The sequence below is a fragment of the Schistocerca americana genome, chromosome 3 (assembly GCF_021461395.2).
Source record: "Schistocerca americana isolate TAMUIC-IGC-003095 chromosome 3, iqSchAmer2.1, whole genome shotgun sequence".
Lineage (NCBI taxonomy): Eukaryota > Metazoa > Arthropoda > Insecta > Orthoptera > Acrididae > Schistocerca > Schistocerca americana.
Window position 1 is genome coordinate 403,230,704 of NC_060121.1, and position 21,425 is coordinate 403,252,128.

General features: G+C 36.7%; 1 protein-coding gene across 1 annotated transcript in view; it reads right to left on the reverse strand.

The window, feature by feature from the left end:
- LOC124606793 (venom carboxylesterase-6-like) overlaps nt 1-21,425 on the reverse strand; it is a 142,004-nt gene that overhangs the window by 4,183 nt on the left and 116,396 nt on the right. The window contains exons 8-9 of the mRNA XM_047138862.1: nt 13,676-13,826; nt 13,468-13,588 (exon numbers count right to left, since the gene is read on the reverse strand). Of these exons, the coding sequence (XP_046994818.1) occupies nt 13,468-13,588; nt 13,676-13,826 (272 nt within the window). The remainder of the gene's footprint in view (nt 1-13,467; nt 13,589-13,675; nt 13,827-21,425) is intronic.

A 21,425-nucleotide genomic window follows, 5' to 3' on the forward strand; every position in this document is an offset into this window, starting at 1 on the left:
GCTATGTGGGGAGGGCTATAAAAAACGCTGTTATAAGCTATTCTCTGCATGGCAAAAATGTGTAACTTCAACATTTTTTACAAAATACTTCCAGTGCCTCGTAGCAGGTAAAATTCTGGTAGTGCATTTCTTTTGTTGCCTTCTTCCTCTGTAAAAATTTCAGGATAGGTTTTAACATGTCTCATTGGACCATTCCCTTGTGAGAAATTAAGGATCACCAATTTGGTATTGGTGGCAAGTGTTGGTGGTAAAAATCATAGAGGGAGACCAAGAGATGAATGCAGTAAGCAGATTCAAAAGGATCTAAGTTGCAATTGTTACTGCTTGCACATGATAGAGATAGATGGAGAGCTGCATCAAACCATCAAACCAGTCTTTGTACTGAAGACCACACCACCAAACAACATGATGAGTTGGGGAAAGACTGATTCTTCTATATAGGGGAGTTAATGATACATTTTGAAAAAAAGGGCAACAGTAGCACTTTGAAATTCAGAGACCAGATGGGAGCCAATTGTAAGTGAAGAAGGTGAAGCTGGAAGGTGGATGGAATAAACAGAAGAACCAGGCAAGGGAAATGAATTTTAAGACAGTGTTATAAAAAGGAAAGAGAGCGTAGACGAAGATGAGGTGGGTGATATGATACTGCAAGAATCTTACAATGCACTGAAAGACCAAAGTCAAAACAAGGCTCCAAAGTAGACAACATTTCTTCAGAATTATTAAGATCCTTGGGAAAGCCAGACATGGAACACTATTCCACCCGGTGTGCAAAATATACACCTGCAAGTCGCAACTTTATGACCACCTGCTAAACAGCATGTTGGTACATCTTTGGAACACAATACATCAATGATTCTGCACTGCATATATCAGGTGATTCTGTTGGCTAAGACACCAATTTCAGTTCATTATCATGCTCTTCAAACCACTGTAGCACAATTCTGCCCTTGTACAATGATATCATCACCTGGGAAGACATCAAGCATGAAAGGATGCTGGTGGTCACCAATAATGTTCAACTGCCCCAGTGCCTTTGATTACTACCACAGCTTCCATGAAAGCTCAGATGAATGCCCTCATTAGTATAATACAGCAAACATTGGCCTGTATCTGTGGTGTGGTGCATGTTGCAAGCAGCTCTTCACCTGGACGATGGCATATCCAATCATGATCATTGACTAATATAACAGGAAACATTATTCATCTAATGAAACAACATGTTCCCATAGATCTACGGACCTGTCGCTATGATCCTGTTCCCACCACAATCATAACTGATGATGTTACTGGGGCAACATGGGAACAAATACACGTCATCAGCTGCAGAGCTCCATGTTCGACAATGACAACAAAACAGTGCACTCTGAAAAACTTTTGCTCTGTTGTCAGATCTGCCACAATTGCTACCTGTACTACTGGATGTACTACTGGAAAGAGTGGTCAAGTTTCTTAACTTCATGTTCTGCAATGAGGCATAGATGTCCAACAACTTATAGCCACATCAAGGTTAAATCACCTTGCAAGCATTCTCCATAAATACAAACAACAGTAACACATCCATAGGCGACCAGTTTCACCATATCTAAGCTTCTCATTTCCACATACCAGGTCACAAAATGCTACCCTTTATCAAAGTTGTTTAAGTCAGTGGATTTCTCCATTTATAGGAAATGGTTTATCTTCAGAGAAATAGGACTATGCAGAAAATTTGAAAGGGGATTGAAGTTGAGGAGAAAGAAACACAAACCTTGAGACTTGCCAATGGTATTGTAATTGTGTAAGAGACAGCAGAAGACATCAACTGAATGGAATGGATAGTGTCTATGGAAGACATCACTAGATGAACATCAAATAAAGCAAAATAAGGGTAATAGAATGCAGTGTTATTTTAAATCAGGCAATGCTGAGGGGATTACATTAGGAAACGAGAAATTCAAAACAGTAAATAAGTCTTGGTGTTGGGGCAACAAAATAGCTGATTATGGCCAAGTACAGAGGATATAATACAGACTGGCATTAGCAAGGAAGTCATTTTTGACAAACAGATTTTTGTTAACACTGAATACAAATAAATGTTGCGAAGTCTTTTTTGAAGGTATTTGTACTGCCCAAATTCTTTGCCTTTACATATTTCTGCATGTGTCTGTATATGTGTGGATGGATAGGTGTGTGTGCGCAAGTGCATACCTGTCCTTTTTCCCCCCTAAAGTAAGTCTTTCCGCTCCCGGGATTGGAATGACTCCTTACCCTCTCCCTTAAAACCCACATCCTTTCATCTTTCCTTCTCGTTCCCTCTTTCCTGATGAAGCAACTGTTGGTTGCGAAAGCTTGAATTTTGTGTGTGTGTTTGTGTTTGTTTATCAACATACCAACACCTTCGTTTGGTAAGTTACATTGTCTTTGTTTTTAGATATATTTTTCCCATGTGGAATGTTTCTCTCTATTATATTCACATCATAAATTATTTAACAGTTACATTGCAGACCCATACACATTCCCTGATACACTTACACATGGAATAACTTATCTGAAACCTTAAAGATCAAGCAGACACAGCAAACCCAGCTAAATATCGCCCCATAACATGCCTACCAACAATTTACAAAATATTAACTTCAGTCATTACACAGAAATTAATGACACATTCAACACAGAACAAAATTATGAACAAAGAACAAAAAGGCTGTTGCAAAGTAGCACGAGGATGTAAAGAGCAACTGATAATACCTGCAGAGGTGACATATCAAGCTAAAACTAAATAAAGGTCGCTACACTATGTATACATTGATTACCAAAAAGCTTTTGATAGTGTACCCCACTCATGGTTACTACAAATATTGGGAATATACAAAGTAGATCCTAAATTGATACAGTTCCTAAACATAGTAATGAAAAATTGGAAAACCACACTTAATATCCAAACAAATTCAAATAGTATCACATCACAGCCAATACAGATTAAGCATGGAATATACCAAGGAGACTCGTTAAGTCCTTTCTGGTTCTGCCTTGCTCTGAACCCACTATCCAACATGCTAAATAATACAAATTATGGATATAATATTACTGGAACATACGAACATAAAATCACACATTTGCTATACATGGATGATCTAAAACTACTGGTAGCAACAAATCAACAACTCAACCAATTACTAAACATAACAGAAGTATTCAGCAATGATATAAATATGGCTTTTGGAACAGACAAATGTAAGAAAAATAGCATAGTCAAGGGAAAACATACTAAGCAAGATTACATATTGGATAACCACAGCGACTGCATAGAAGCGATGGAAAAAACAGATGCCTATAAATATCTAGGATACAGACAAAAAATAGGAAGAGATAATACAAATATTAAAGAAGAACTAAAAGAAATATATAGACAAAGACTAACAAAAATACTGAGAACAGAACTGACAGCAAGAAACAAGACAAAAGCTCTAAATACTTATGCTGTACCAATATTGACCTATTCATTTGGAGTAGTGAAATGGAGTAACACAGAACTAGAACCACTCAATACACTTACTCGATCACAATGCCACAAATATAGAATACATCACATACATTCAGCAACAGAAAGATTCACATTAAGCAGAAAGGAAGGAGGAATGGGATTTATCGACATAAAGAACCTACACTATGGACAGGTAGACAATTTAAGAAAATTATTTACAGAATGAGCAGAAACTAGCAAAATACACAAAGCAATCACTCATAAGTACATCGGCTACACCATTGCAATTTCATAATCACTTCTACAACCCTTTAGATCACATAACATCAACAGATACAAAGAAAGTAAATTGCTAAAAGAAAAGCTACTTAGCAAGCATCCGTATCATCTAACACAGCCACACATCGAGATCAAGATGCATCCAACACATGGCTAAGAAAAGGCAATATATACAGTGAGACGGAAGGATTCATGATTGCAATACAGGATCAAACAATAGACACCAGACATTACAGCAAGCATATTATTAAAGATCCCAATACCACAACAGATAAATGCAAACTACAAATAGAAACAGTACATCATATCACAAGCGGATGTACAATACTAGCAAATACAGAATACCCCAGGATACATGACAATGTAGCAAAAATGATACATCAAGAACTTGCCATAGAACATAAACTAATAAAACAACACGTTCCCACATACAAGTATGCACCACAAAATGTACTGGAGAATGATGAATACAAATTATACTGGAACAGAACCATTATAACAGATAAAACAACACCACATAACAAACCTGACATCATACTCGCCAATAAAAAGAAGAAATTGACACAACTAATCGAAATATCCATACCAAATACAACAAATATACATAAGAAAACATGAGAAAAAATTGAAAAATACATCCAACTGGCTGAGGAAGTCAAGGACATGTGGCATCACGATAAAGTTTACATTATACCAATTATACTATAAACTACAGGAGTCATACCACACAATATCCACCAGTACATCAACGCAATACAGCTACATCCAAACGCATATATACAACTACAGAAATCTGTAATTATTGATACATGTTCAATAATCTGAAAGTTCTTAAATGCAATGTAACATATACCGTACAGTTAAAAGGAAGTCACGCTTGATCAAGGTCCGCATCACTTTCCATTTTTAACCAGACATAAGGTCTGAGAAAGGAAAGAGCAGTGATGATAATAATTTGCTTTTTTTTTATTTCAAGTGATTATTTATTACATATATGCATCGAAGTAGATAAATTCTTTGTAAGTTGATACTGAATTGGGGGGGGGGGGGGGGCGGCGCAGTGTATATTAACATAAAATGAACTAACAGACTACATAGTTCAACATCACACTCAGGTTTATAAAAAACAAACACACACACACACACACACACACACACACAGACACACACACACAGACACACACACACACACACACACACACACACACACACACACACACACACACACACACACACACACACACACACAGAGAGAGAGAGAGAGAGAGAGAGAGAGAGAGAGAGAGAGAGAAAATAAGCCACTACATTCTTATATAATTCAATGAATTTGTCAGCTACTGACTCATACTTGTACAGTGTTCACCACAACTTCTATTGCGGGAGACAAGTCTCCGATACCGTTAGTCACCTCCTAGCAGATAACAGTGTAACCACACAACTGTCATGCATGATATATAACAGCATCCTTTAGAAAGATCTCTACTGCTGGGAGACTGGCATTTTTAAGAAATCTTACCACTGACAGTGGGCCACCTTACAGAAACAAGCTGTGCTACACCACATATTATACCAAACAAACTCATTGCCTATAGTTTGTGAAACATCAGAGGTATTCTGTGTGAAAGGCAATCTGTGCCTAGAAACACCTTTTAACAAGTGTGGCAGAATCGAGTAAAATCTCAACAAGTAATATTTGACAAGCAGTTTACTGTATTTTAATATCCTCATTGGCAATATTTCTGGATCCAGTTGTGTTTTGTGTGTTCTTTGCAGGTTATGAATAGCAGGCACTATTACAGAAATTGTGACATGTTTGAAGGCTGTGGGTAGTACTATCTATAGGGTTCTAATATAATTCAGAGAGGTTTTGATGATACTGATTTTGCCCTATCTTAAATTGTCTCATTTTAATTACTTTTTAATTTGCTGCTCATTCCAAAAATTTATATTTGTTCAATTGTATGTAATAAACAATGACAAGAAATAAAAACAATATGTTACTTTTAGAGGAAAATAACTGTTTGCTCCTTTTTTGATTGCAGCTATTCTTTGGGAGTTTTAGTTCTTTTCCAATTTTTTAAGGTAAAAATCTGTAGACTCTTAGACCAAATGTACTGTATCTCAAAACAAGACAGGGTGAGGTTTGTAATGTTTCTATACTTTCAATAAAAAAGATTAACGGAGGAGTATCAGTAGTTGTCAATGCCTGTATATTCAATCAAATAACTGAAATACATAGGAACCATCCAACAGGTCTAAAATAATTATCAGCTAAATTTGTTGACCCCGTAAGTGTGATTTAAGCACTAGCTATTGGCTTGTACCCTTAACACCAGAAATAAACATACAATCTTTCTGTTCAAAGGCCAATCTCACCAATTTAAAGTATTACTCTTCAGTTTCAATATTATGGTGTCAGTGTTCATATTGGTATCTGACTTAACACTGAGGTCTGATTTTATTAAGAAGTTTATAATGTAAGTAGATAATTTATTCACTGCACAAAATTCTTGGGAAGAACAATACAACTTGCTCAAGGTATTATTGCACTGATTCAGAGCTGAAAGGATTACCATTAGTAAATTGGAAAAGTTTAAATTTTTACAGCATATCCATTCAGAGCCAGAGAGAATAAGGGTCATAAAAGAATTTCCAGACTGAATAAAGAACGATTTACATCTTCGTTAGGTGTGATGGGTTCCACATAAAGTCTTAATATACTATTGTTTACATAAAGTAAATCATCGTATATTTATTGTGAAGCAAAAATATATGGAGCTGGGATGGGCAGTACCAAGATGCACTGAAAGATTTATGTAAATTTAGAAAATGCAAGTATTTACAATATCTTCATCTGGGTTTTGATTTCAATCTGGTTACCTGTGTATCTTTATTTGAATTCTGGTGGGGAATGTTCTAAGGCAATACAAATAGCAACTGCCATTGGTTTTATAGTATGATTCTAGGATTATTGAGTTAACACTTTGGGTCCTAAGTTTTAACACAACCTTATGCTGAAACCCCTATCTCTAAATTAATGAAAACTTTGAACTTTCTTTCTTAAAGTGGCTGTGCAATATCTTGCTCTTCGATTAACATACACAACCATAAAGTGTTTTCCTTATGACATTGTTTTTGAAAAGATTTGGTCAAGGGTACATCCACAGAATTTTTGAGCAGGTAACATGATTCTTTAAATAACTTACAGGAATGCAGCTGGCAAACATCACTGACAATCCCAACTAAAGGCGAATCCTGACTATTTCTGAGGTAAAAATTAATTGAGATCACTGTACATTGCAGCTTATAAATGATGTGTGTGGAGCTGTACAGATCAGGACTGATGTACCCCCACTGAACAATGGTTTAAACTGTCATGCACTGTGCTCTCTCGTTTCATTTGTATTTTGAAAATGGTCATGTTGCATTCCTTAGTAATTGGGATTGTTGTTGATGTTATGTAGCTGCAGCCACCTAAGTTATCTGGACATTCAACACACCTGGAGCAGTACCCTACAAATTCTGGCAAATGCAATTCCTTCCAAAATCATAAAAAGGCTTTTGATATTAGTGTAGAGCATAACTAATAATTGGAAGAGGATGGGAATTCATTATAATAGGGACATCAACAAAAGTAGAACACGTATAGTAGAGTGCAGACTAATTGAACTGGATGATGCTGAGGGCATTAGATGAGGAAATGAGGTACTGAAAGGAGCAGGTGTAGTTTGATATTTGGGCAGCAAAATACCATACATATTTGAATGATCCATGCCATCAAATAACCCATGCATCCTAATTTTTAGGGAGGAAGGAAAAAGAAATATTGACTTCAATTTGTGGTTTAGTTACAAAAATTATTCCAACTCATTGATTCTTTTCATCATGACTCATCACCACCACTAGCAGAAGAATCTGTCATCACCTTCTTTTCACAGAGTGTCATCTTCATTTCCAACTGGTGAATTTGTGATACCACATTTTTTGAAGGATTTTTCCACTAGTGGTTGCAGTACGGAGTCCCATGCACATTTCACTCACTCACAAATCTGGTACAAATACAGCCACTTGATTTTTCCATCAGTGCGAACTTGTGGTTTCCATCGGCCACACACTGCGTACATTGCTTTTGAGGTACACCTTTGAATGGCTGATTTATACACACATCTAGAGGTTGCAGGTCAGATGTCAGGCCTCCAGGGATAATGACCAAGTCAATTTTCCCTTTTTGCAACTTACTCAGTTGTATGTCCACGGAAGCTGTCCGGGCACAAAATGTTACGTAAATTCAGTAATGCACCATGGTGACACTGATGAACATGTGCCCCTCAGTCAACCACAAGGTCACTGTCCATCCACTCTTTTGGATTCACTCTCACTAATATGCCCTTTGCTGATATTTTCAGAATATTTTTCTTTTTAAATATCACGTTAAGTGGTAGCATTGGTCCATCACCAGTTACACACATCATCACAGTACACCTTGGCTTCTTACTCCTACCAGTTCACATCATGACCTCTTTCCTGTTCACAAAGTTGTCGAGTGCCATCTGAAAATAGACTGGCATTTGATCTGTGTTTCTGTGTTACCAATTTACGATAATGTACAGGAATATTTGCAGTGAAAATATATCACATAGCAATGGAAATTCACTACTTTGTCCTCTTAATCACCTGGAACCCACTGAGCGGTGGTAGTTTTCCTCTGGAAGCTTAACCCATTTTGACTGAAAAACCTTGATAGCCAGCCCCAGCTTGTTTTGAAACTGGTGATGCCTAGTTCTTTTAGAGGGCACATTTCACTAGTCACTGCACATCCATGTTGTCACTTCTCATCCACATAATCACAGAGCTTTTTTTGAGGTCCAGATGCTTTGCTTTTTGACCGCTAAATGCCAGGCTATTACCATTCATTTCCTGAAGCCACATTTGGTTTTTTCGCCAGGTGCGAATATAGTCATTGCTCACATCATACTTTTTCGCACAGCATAGTTTCCAATGTTCTCTTGTCTCTGCAATGAATAAGTTTTTTTAGTTGTGTACAAGCAATAATGAGAAATTGTAGCAATAATTAATAAGTTAACATGTGGTTAACTCTTCATTTCTAATGTGCTACTGACATTTCACCGACTGAGGCTGCAACAACGCTACTATTGGAGAAAGAGCAGTAACATCCTTATTACAATTAATCTGAATACTACAGTTTTTCCATCTTTAAATTCAGGAAAAAGTATGTGTCGATTATTCATGTATTTATGGTAAGTGACGATGACGGACCCTAACTCAAGACAATGCCGTCGTTAATAGTCATTCCGCGCAGAAAATGTGGCGTGTGCAAAAAAAAAACAAACAAGCAAGAACTACATGTAAGTACAGCCCCAGTGATACCATTATCAAACAAATTCTCAGCACTTGTAGCGGATTGTGGTAACACAATAGACATAAGCAAACCAGAAAGTAATCACAAAACTCCCGCTAAAGAACCAAAAAAGAACTTGCCAACCTTAAGATGCACCAAAGGGCTTCTTCTGTATGCTGACAGTCATGGAAAAGATCTATCCAAATGTTTTCACGAAAGTATGCCTTCAAAGCATTCAGTTTTCGCGAAAATCAAGCCCGGTGCAACGTTAAATGCAGTGGTGGAGAATATTACAACAGAAACAAGTCAGTTGGAAAAGGACGCTCACATTGTGATTATTGGCGGCGGCAACGACGTATACAAAAACGAAAGCAAGACAGCCCTGCGAGGCTTCCGTAACATATTACCAAAACTATTTCAAATGAACATTGTCATCACAAACGTGCCAGTGCGACATGATTTACCAATGTGGTCATGTGTAAACAGAGAAATTTGACACTACAATGCCAAGCTAAAGAAACTGTGTGATAAATTTAGCCATGTACATTTGATAGACTTAAGTAAGATGAGTCGTGATGAACATACAAAACACGGATTCCACTTAAACAGGAAAGGGAAGGCCAAGCTAGTTTCCCACATAAGCAAACTGTGCGAGAAAGACAGTGTGGAGAAATCTCTAATTCCTCTGGGCTACAACAGCGAGACTTTTTTGGAATAAAGGACCATAATAATAGATTTCAGGGATGCATTTCGGGTATGACTGAGTACCGTGCGCGCAAAGAAAAGTGCTCAGTCATTGCAGGTCAGTTCCAAAAAACCAGTGTATGCAAAATGTCGTAAAAAGTGTAACTCAAGCAATTTTGATTTGTGCAAAATGGTAAATAAACAAGAAGGGATAACACCCTTAAAGTTAATACACTTAAATACGCAATATCGAAACAAACTAGACATTCTACGAATATTCATAGAGGAACACTTGCCACATGTACTAGTAATAACAGAACATGGGCTAAAATGCAGTGAAATAATATACTATAGATTAGAAGGTTACTTGCTAGCAAGTAGTTATTGTAGGCAAAACCATAAAGGTGGTGGTTTGGCAATTTATGTTAATAAGGATGTAGAAGCTAAAAAAATTTCCTTTCTTGAACACCACACCAAAGAAGGATCAATTGAAATGACAGGTATTGCTCTCCACATTACGATCTTAAGTTACCAAAACATAAAGTGATTGGAGTGTATAGGCCACCAAATGCTGATGTAATGCTGTTTATGGATAAACTTAGTAGTGTTGCTGGTCAAGCTGGTTCTAATGACCTTACTAAATTAGGTGACTTTAATATAGATGCAAACTTAAATAGTATAGTAAACTTGAAACTCAGTGATGTACTGACCTCATACAACCTTGTAAATATAGTGAACTCTGACACCAGAGTGACGGACACATGTTCCTCTAGAATAGATTATGCTATAATCAACAAAGATGTTATAGATAAGGTAAATTACAGTAACTTAGATTTTCTTTATTCTGACCACTTCTGTCAGGTGATAGAATACAAAAATTCAGTTGTGCCTAAAATAACAAAAATTGTGCTACAGAAACGAATGCTGAATACCTCAAATATTAATGCTCTTAAAGACAAACTAGCAAATGAGAAATGGGATTCTGTGTACCAGGTAAAAGGGTCGGATGAGAAATGGAATGAATTCTACTCAATCCTATTGCATCATTATGAATATAGTTGCCCAGTCAGAGAAATCCAGAAGGTAGTTGAACACTGTCAAAATGGAAGTAATCCTACACTAAAACTCCCAACAAATCTGATTAGGCTCAGGCAGCAAGTACATGATCTAAACCAGCTTTGTGAAGCTACTACTATGAAGGTTTTCAAGGAAAAATACAATAGGGCCAAGCAAACTTTTAAAACTGAAATTGTCAATCTAAGGAAGCAGATTATCAGCAAAACAATAGAACAGTCTGACAACATAAGCAAAGCATCCTGGAAGCTGATTGACAAATACCGAAAAGGTCCCAACAAGATGAACATGGAACCACTCAGCATAAGACATGATGGTCACATTATAAAAAACCCAGATACCATATGTAATATTTTTAATAACTACTACGTTACTGGTGAACAATCAACCCATATTATAGATTCACAGGTAGAGACCCGATGCCATCTCACCCAGTGTACCGAATTTGAATTTGTGGAAGCGAATGAGCAGGAGGTTCGCAGGGCAATTTACATGCTAAAGAAAAAATTTTCATCTGGATGGGATGGCGTATCCAGTGCTATTACTAAAGCATGCTTAAAAGAAATTTCTAAACCTCTTACTCACCTGATTAATTGTAGCATTAGAGAAAACATATATCTAACGGTTCCAAAAATGAGTGTAGTGAAACCAGTGTATAAAAAGGGACGTAAGGAAGAAGTCTCCAACCATAGACCAATATCATTAATTTCCACATTTAGTAAGATATTCAAAAGCATTATCCTTTCTCAGCTAAATGCCTTTTTCACAAAACATAAGCTGCTTGTAGATTCGCAGCATGGCTTCAGAAAAGAGCTAAGTACAACCACAGCAGTTACACAGTTCATCCATGAAGTTTACTGTCTGTTGGACCAGAAGATGCAGACTGCAGGTATATTTTTGGACCTGACAAGAGCATTTGATACGGTAAACCATAGGGTACTTCTCAAAAAGCTAAAATCTTATAATATTGGAGATCAAGCCACGAATCTTCTAACCACGTACCTGTTTAATCATAAGCAAAGCACTAAATTGTCATACAAACTAGATAATAAAATCATGAACTCCCAGTCCACCAGTGAACCTGTATTACAAGGTGTACAACAGGGCTCAATCCTTCGACCCTTTCTCTTCCTTATATATATTAACGACATTGCCCAACCCTTTAACTCCCATATTGTAAGCTATGCAGATAACACGTCCATCTTATTCTATGGGAGCAAATCTAAAGAGCTAGTGGTGTAACAGAAGTTACAAAATACTTCAATGATCAGGGGCTCAAGGTGAATGTCACCAAATCTCAACTACTGACATTTAAAACAGGCAGTTCTCATCACAACAGTATGAATAATGTGTGTAATATATCTGCAACAGAAAATGGTAACTGTAAATTCCTGGGTGTATATGTTGATGAAAATTTGCGGTGGACATACCACATTAATTTTGTATGCGGAAAAGTCAGTAGTGCCATATATCTCCTCAGCCAGCTCGCAAAGATAGTTCCTAGCCAAGCACTGAAATTAGTTTATAATGGAACACTTCACCCCTTTCTCAATTACGGAATTGAACTATGGGGCTGTGCAGCTGATGTACGTTTAAAAAGAATACTACTACTACAGGAAAGAGCAATAAGCCTTATACATGGGATAGGACATAGAGATTCATGTCGTGAAGTGTTTGTGCCGCACGAATATCTGACAATATATTCTCTGTACATCTTCAAAATAGTTGTATTTTTTATAAGTCAACCAACAGAAGCTATCATGGGCAGTGATGTACACGATCACAACACTGGAACAAAGTGTAACTATTTCCGTAACAGAACAACGTTAATCAGTGGTTTGATTTGGTATAACAAGCTACCAAACTCTCTAAGAACGTACACGGGAGATGTTTTTAAAACAAAATTAAAATCTTTTCTAATAAAAAAATATTTATATTCCTTCAATGAATTTTAAGATAGTGATTGTAACATGAGGCATTAGCATATCAGGTGTAATGTGATGAATGTAAAAAATAGACATAAGAAGCAACAGCTACAGAATATAGTGTATTTTATAAGTATAAATATAACCATAGTATTACGTCTGAAGAAAATGTAAATAAAAAAATAAAATAAATAAATAAATAAATAAATAAATAAACAAAACAAATCAGAATTACTGAAGAAGAGAAATCACTTATCATTCACATGGTACAAGAAATAAAGACAATTTTATTCTTCCTGCCTACTAATTAGGATTAAATGCTCCATTTCCCAATATACGCACATGAAAATAGTAAACCGAAAGGAAAGAACGTTCTTAACACAAAGCTAACTCCACTGTGAAAATGGTGCTACTCAATAACCTAATGTAGGGGTGTTACCACTCAGTGTAAGAGTTCATGAACAATCAACTGATAACTTTAGCAAGATGTAAGTTACCTGTAAGTCTTCCTGACTAAACATAGTTGAATATTCACAACAAATATGATTACGAGATGTATGAAAATTAAGATTTATTTGTTTAATAACAATTTAAAGTAAAAGAAACAGAAATACTGCACATTACACAACTACTAATTAAAGTATCAGATTAACAAGTTGTAGCCTCTTTGTTTTGCTTACCCAAAAGAAGCAAAATCAGTCCACAGATTTGTAATTATATCCACCATTTTACTGTCATTCTCATTTCTGTATCTGTTATCCATTGAGAATATATATTGAAGCTCATCACCATGACAAGCACCTGCAGAAACAAATATACATGACTGCATAGTCAGCCACTACAGTAGAAAATGAAACAAGCCATCTGCACTTTCTAAAGAGTACTTACCAAAATCTAGTGAATCTTTTTCTGGGTTACCACAAAAGCTTCTGGTTCCTCTATATGAGAAAACATAGTAGTAGATTGGTTCAGAATTAATGAGTGAGTGGAGTCTCACTGTTTCATCCACATTCCACAGAAATAATCCATCAGTGTACATCTGTTAGGATCAGAAGAGCATATTTCCCATAATACAAGGTTCAATCAATAGCAATGATTGCCGACTACACATTAATTCTCATAGTTAAAATATGTGTTAAAATTAAAATACTACAAAATAAAATTTTTTTGAGGTGACAATCTTGAAGCAATTATCAGTTGTGCTCTATATTAATATCAAAATCTTAATTTTTTTTATTTACTGTCAGGTGGAACTAAGTACTAAAATGCAATGTTAACACTTCTCATGTACATATATTTCTGTATTTTGGGTGTAAGGGAAGACTATATGCATTGAATTGTAAAAGAAATCCAGAAATGTGCGCTCTCACTCCAAGACTTGACAGCCTTGAGGGGAAACTAAAAAAAGTTTCCTCAGAATAAGCTGGTATTAAAAATAATTCATAGAATGTTCATGTGTTAGTAATGGTGTCGTGAGCTAGCATCAAAAATGGAGTGAACAGTTTGGTCATGAAATGCCCAATGTTTCAGTTTTAAGATGAAAAACTGTATGTACAAAAATGTTCAAATGTATTCACACCGTTAGCACTGAAAGGCTTTTAATGATCACTCATTTTGAAATTAAAAAATAAATAAAGTAAAATAAAAAGGTAAGGGAGGAAGATCAAGATTCAATATCTAGCCCATGATGGGTTCATCCTCACACTATATGTTTCTTTGAATTCTTAAAGAGAATTAGCAAATATCAATTTTTTGTTGGTGAACAAGCCCAACTGTTTGATAACAGCTTACACGCCCATTATGTTCTTACAGAGAAAAAGCCATATAGCTTCTGGTATCAAAGAATAAATTAAGGATTCTAGGAAACTGCAGTTCTGAAAAGAGTTCACGGATTAGGAGGGAACAACAGAGTGAGAATATGAATTTGAGTCAGTTCAGAAGGCATATGTGGATAGCGTAATAGTTGATGGAACTCATCAGAAGCAGAAAGATGATCTGAAAGTCTGTAAATATGTTCCCGTGTGCCTTGCTGACAAGTGGTTAAGATGTTGATGGCAAAACAACTTCACTGATTGAAAAGCATTCAGATGCACACAATGTAAGTTCAAAATCATTTACATAATATTAACAGCAACTAAGGTTCAATAGATCAATAAGACTGAATATGATATCTTATGTTTCCAATGGTAAGCTATCGCAGATGTGTTTTCATTTTGCTGTAAGCCTTGATAGATTTCCTGACTTTGTCTGTAAGACTTTCAGATGTCTTGTGTGTTCAGCTCTGGCTGCTTGTCAGTATATGAAAAGGATAGTTCTTGCTCACCATATAGCGGAAGCTTTCGGCCAACAAAGCATTTGCCAAAAGTAGACAAAATACACACATACGCGCGCACACACAAATGCAAATTCAACTAACACACACATGATCAGAGAGAGTCCCTGGCATCTTTTGGTATGCCTTCATGAAAAGAGCTATTAAAAAATGTATTTAAGCTCTGCAAGAATGTACTACATTTATCTTCCAAATTAGGTTCATTATATAACTACAATTGATGGTCTTTCAACACTTGCGTAAATACACCAATTACACCTTAAGACCCACCAGCAACAGTTGCAATAATAGCTTATACTCTAACAAGCCATAAGTAAAAATACATGCTGCTGTGCAGGAGCTTTGCAACATTCTTGTTGTGAAAATCGTGAATGAAAGTTTTGTAATGGTGTCGCATTTGCTTTTCACTTTCACTGTTTTTATTTTGCTATTGGAGTTTTGGCATTTGTGCCATTTTGAAGCATAAGATTTTTTTGTCAAAACCTTACACTTCAAAATGGCACATGTGCCAAATTGCACAAATAAAACAAAAACAGTAACAGCTAAAAGCAAATATGATTATATATAAGCTGGCAGGCAAAAGGCCTTTTAATATGTCTGCTTGTGTCTGTATATGTGTGGATGGATATGTGTGTGTGTGTGTGTGTGTGTGTGTGTGTGCGGGCGAGTGTATACCCATCCTTTTTTCCCCCTAAGGTAAGTCTTTTCACTCCCGGGATTGGAATGACTCCTTACCCTCTCCTTTAAAACCCACATCCTTTCGTCTTTCCCTCTCCTTCCCTCTTTCCTGACGAAGCAACCAACTTTTGTGTGTCTATCGACGTGCCAGCACTTTCGTTTGGTGTGTGTATATATATATATATATATATATATATATATATATATATATATATATATATATATATATATATATATATATAGAAGGAAACATTCCACGTGGGAAAAATTATATATAAAAACAAAGATGAGGTGACTTACCGAACAAAAGTGCTGGCAGGTCGATAGACACACAAACAAACACAAACATACACACAAAATTCAAGCTTTCGCAACAAACTGTTGCCTCATCAGGAAAGAGGGAAGGAGAGGGGAAGACGAAAGGAAGTGGGTTTTAAGGGAGAGGGTAAGGAGTCATTCCAATCCCGGGAGCGGAAAGACTTACCTTAGGGGGAAAAAAGGACAGGTATACACTCGCACACACGCACATATCCATCCACACATACAGACACAAGCAGACATATTTAAAGATTATTAACTTATTGTTACACTAGTGTGTGTGTGTAGTGTAAGTGTAGTGTAACATCCTTACTTGTCCAATGCATAAGGGTGCTAACCATTAATTCCCTTAAGGACTCAGTGTTAAAAAAAAAACCTACAGTGTACAATGTTTAATAAAGTAAGGAAATGAATTGCATGATTCGTTCAGCTGTCTTAAGACACAGTACTATAGAGCAAATGATCAAATTCATTGTTGATCCATCGCCCAAAATTACTTATGTCTTTGACTACTCTGACCTCCAGTGCCTTACCAACAGCCTGGGACCAGGGACTTTTAGAATCACTACTTCAAAAGGGGTCTGCCAAATAATCCTCTAACTGTAAGCCCATTTGCATTTTGTCAGCATTATCTTGGGCTTTAGAATGCAAGGTTCATTATCAGCTTACTAATTACTTAACTTCAAATAAAATCCCAGCACAATGACAACCATTATAAACGCGATGAACAAATTTAAACTAGCTAGATATTTACAATAAGTGACTTACTTGCTGACTGGAATTCAACAAAGATTTTTTCATTTCTTCCACACGAGTGCCTCAAACTTCCCACTCTTCATCATTACTTGATCTTAGAGTATACCTGTTGCTGGGTACACTTAACAGTCCAATATCTAATTTCTGAACCTCTGATGATGGTGTAATCCAGCTGGAATCTTCCTGTATCTCCAAGTGTTTTCCACATATACCTCCCTACTTTGTGAACAGTGCTTTCACTATTACTAACTGAAATTAATTGCAAAAATCAATTCATCTTTCTCCTCCCCCACTCTTACTACCATATTCTCCAATAACTCTTTCTTCTATTCATTTCCATACAGCATGTATATCTGAACTAATGTTGTTGGTGCTGGTTTGGTGTTGATTTTGATGAGAACAACCTTATTGCCGAGCTTTTCACAGTAACTCATCCTCTGCTCTACCTTCCCATTCATGACAAATCTTACTCCCATTACAACAATTTTCTACTGTTGTTGATACTACCCTATATTCACCTGACTAGAAATTCTTATCACATTTCATTTAATTTCACTTCACATCACTAACCCTCCCGCCCCCCTGTCCCCCCATATCTAGATTGAGCTTTTGCCTTTCACTTTTCAGATTTTCTAGCTTCCCTAAAATGTTCAAACTTCTGATATTCCACACACTGACTCACAGTATGTTTCTGTTACATGTTTCTTTGCTCCATGCACTGATCCGCCTTAGGTGAGTGGTCGCCTAACCCTTATTTCACACATTAGCCTTTTGTCAGTTGTTAAGTGTTTTTCTCATCGTCACCTCCTCCTTGACAGTCTCTTTCAGAGGTGGAGGACTAATCCTGAATCTCTTGCAACTGAAAGATCATCAATTACAGGCTGCAGATTGTGCAGAAATACATTGTGTGTCTTTAATGCAGTGGTTTTCGTTGACTTCTGCATCCTCATACCATCGATCATCATGGATCTTTCCATCTTTTAGGGGCAGTTTCCAACCCAAAGGAAGGAAGTTGTCCTGAAACTCCTGTCTGGTCCTCTTCAACAAGGCCATTGGCAGAATGAGGGTGATTCCTTACCTCAGTAGCCTTCGGCCGCAATTGCTGATTATTCTTATTCAAAATTTAAGCTGCGGCTGGGTTCACACCTGGCGTCCATGATGTTTCAATTACTAGTCAAAGTTGCTACCTCTAGGCAACCTGGACATCATTATATGATTACATTACAGAATTCTATCAATGCGAAGCTACACCTTGTAATAACCCCATGAGGGCATTTATAATTATTCGGTTAAAGACAAAGGTGGAGTGGCCTCGAGCTGCAATATTAATATTTTTCCTGACACATTCACAAAAAATCTGTCTCTGCTTGTTTAGGAACAAATGAAGACACTTTTATAATGTACCTTTACTCCCTTGCCTTCACGTCACAGTATTGACTGTAAGTAATTAACTGTACTCATGCTCAGCTGTTTGTTAACATTGTGTGTAGTGTGCACCAACTCTCAATAAATCAAGTGTTAAACAAGTAGCTTTTATCATTTATAACAAATCAGCTTCCAGAACCAATTTTTAAAGTTTTTCAAGTCTTAGGAGCAGCAGAGATCAAAATCAGTCTGGATAGTTCCTGCTAAGAAGCAGCCTACATCAAAGAGACAAGAGATAAAGGTTTAAATAATCTGTAGGAAAGGCCCATGCCATCATGAAGAATAAGAATCCAGCAGCAGTCAGCTTCATTACAGCCCAATAACCCACAGATTTCAATGGGCCTTGGCAGACTGATGTGGGACCATATTCAGGTCATTCGGCCTTTGTTTTCAAAACAGAAGATAATTTTAATGCATATTGTGTCATATTATCACTCATGAAGTCTCTTCCTGAACTTTATATTGACAATGTGTTATATGATACAAGTCATTAAAACATTCAAAACACAAATTTCTACTCCACACATATTGAACAGAAGAGGCATATGTCCTTTTCTTTTGCTTAGTAGTCACAAGAAAAGAAACCCATATTATGTTCAAGGAAAAATATCTTGTGTGTAATTAGTTAAGGGTAAGAGACTGCTAGAATGATAATATAAAACCATAAACATTATGATTATCTATAACTGCATACTGTAGTGTTCTTGTTTGTATTATTTTATTGTCCTGCACATAATGCACAGGTAAAGTTAATCTTCAGTTTTATTACATATTTTTAATTATTCACTCATAAAATAAAAAAAAAGATGTGTGTGTGTAGAACTCTGAACCCATGATGACCTTGTAAATTATCACTACTCACATATCAACTCTCCAGTATAAAGGAGTAAAACATTCACACATGACAACTGCTGTTTTATATATATATATATATATATATATATATATATATATATATATATATATATATATATATAGAACACTGACTTCACCCAATGCCAAGAATCAGCATGGAGCTATGGAGTGTCAGCTTAGCTTCTCAGGATGAGGTGGCAGAAAATGGACACCCCTCCTTGAAGTATGCTGATCGTCACTAAATGAGATATCTGAAAGGGGTGCCATGTGGTTAACAAACACATGCTGTGCTACACTGAAGTAATGGTGGAAATTTGTATTTTTGCCTCCACATGATTGGTACTGTTAAGTTGTAAAGAAAGTGGTATCAGTAAGTAACATTCAAAAATACGTGGATAGGTAGAAGCTCAGCAAAGGATTCAGGCAAAAAACATCAATATGTAAGATTTGTATTGATTGTATTGTTTATCAAAGCATCTAATCAATCTACAATAATATTTTAATTTTTATTTAGCATAAAATACGAGTGTTGAAACTTTAGTAGTGGCAACTATTTATTTACAGCTCGTACAAAATAGACATGTGTTTCAAAGTTTTACTGACCTTCAAAGTAGTCACCAGCATTGTGTATAACCCGTTGCCAGTGATGTGGAAGTTGTAGGATACCATTAGCAGTGCCAGTTTTTGTTGACAGTTCGAATGGCACGGTCTATTGCCCGATGAATTTGTAGCAGTTCTGAAGCGAATGCCGTGAAGTGTTTCCTTCAGTTTAGAAATAGAGTTGAACTCATGAGGGTTTAAGTCAGGGGAGTGCAGTAGGTGGTATAGCACTTAGCAGCCCCATCAGTCAAACAAATCAGTAACAGCTTACACTGTACGTGCTTGAGCATTGTCCTGCAAAATGATGGGCAGGCCTTGCAGATAGGGTCATCACTTCTGTCTCTAACGTGGTTGTAGGTTGTGTTCCAAACTTGTGAGTTCAACTCAATTTCTAAACTGAAGGAAACACTTCAAGGCATTCACTTCAGAACTGCTGCAAATTCATCACGTAATAGACCGCACCGCTTGAACTGCCAACACAACTTGCACTGCTAAGAGTATCCTACAACTTCCACATCACTGGCAATGGGTTATACACAATGCTAGTGACTACTTTCAAGGTCAGTAAAACTTTGAAACACGTATCTATTTTGCACGAGCTGTAAATAAATAGTTGCCATTATTCAAGTTCCAACCCTCATATTTTTTCATATTTATGTTTTTACGCACAAATTTTAAAGAATTTAAAGAATTATTTATGACCCATAAGACTGCTGTTATTGATTTTAATTCAGTACACTGGTGCAGAAGCCAAAATAATTATTGGATATGGTGATGATTAAGGTGGCTGTTGTGCTTGTTGAGAATACTGTGTTTGGAATCAGAGATGACAGGACCCAAGGACAGCCAACGATATGAGGAAACAAATTAAGATGAAATTCATTTGACTAATGCATCATCAAGATTCACACAGAAAGTGATGATATGCATAATATTAGTTTAGTTTTATTTTAGGGCACACAAAAATTAAGGTCAGAGGTGTCCATGTCAGAATCTTGGAACATTAACACGAAAAAGGAGTTAAAAACAACTACACGTTGAGCCCAAATGATGGGAGTAAAGAGCTTAGAACAAGGACTTCCTCTTTGAGGAAGGTCCATAAAATACACTGTAGAGCAATGGAGGTTCTGAACTGAAGACTAAATGTCCTTCGCCATATTGTTATGATGGATAAAGAGTAAACCATGGGCAAAAGCCCATGCATTGTTCACTACAATAGTCGATAACTCAGATGGTAGACAGGCACTAGAACATAAGTGGTTAAAAAAAGGGCATTCAGTCAAAAAATGGTCAACTGTCAAAGGTTGATGACAATGAGCATGAAGTGGTGGGGGATCACTACTTAACAAATGATGATGGCTAAAATGACAATATGCAACCTAGCTAAAATGATCTCCTCATGGTGAGAAGGTCAAGAGGAAGTCAGCCAAGTTGGTGGGAGAGGTTTAATTCCCCAGAGCTTGTTCTCATGAAGGGGAGACCAGTGGTGATGTCAAAGTGACACCATCTGCTGACAGACAGCAACATGGAGATCATTGGAAGGAATGGAAGAACTGGTGGGCTGAGATAGGAGGACTGCAGCCTTGACAGCAATGGCAGTAGCCTAATTTCCCATCAGACCAACATAAACAGGAACCCACGCAAACATCACAGTGGCCCCCCCTCAAGAATGAG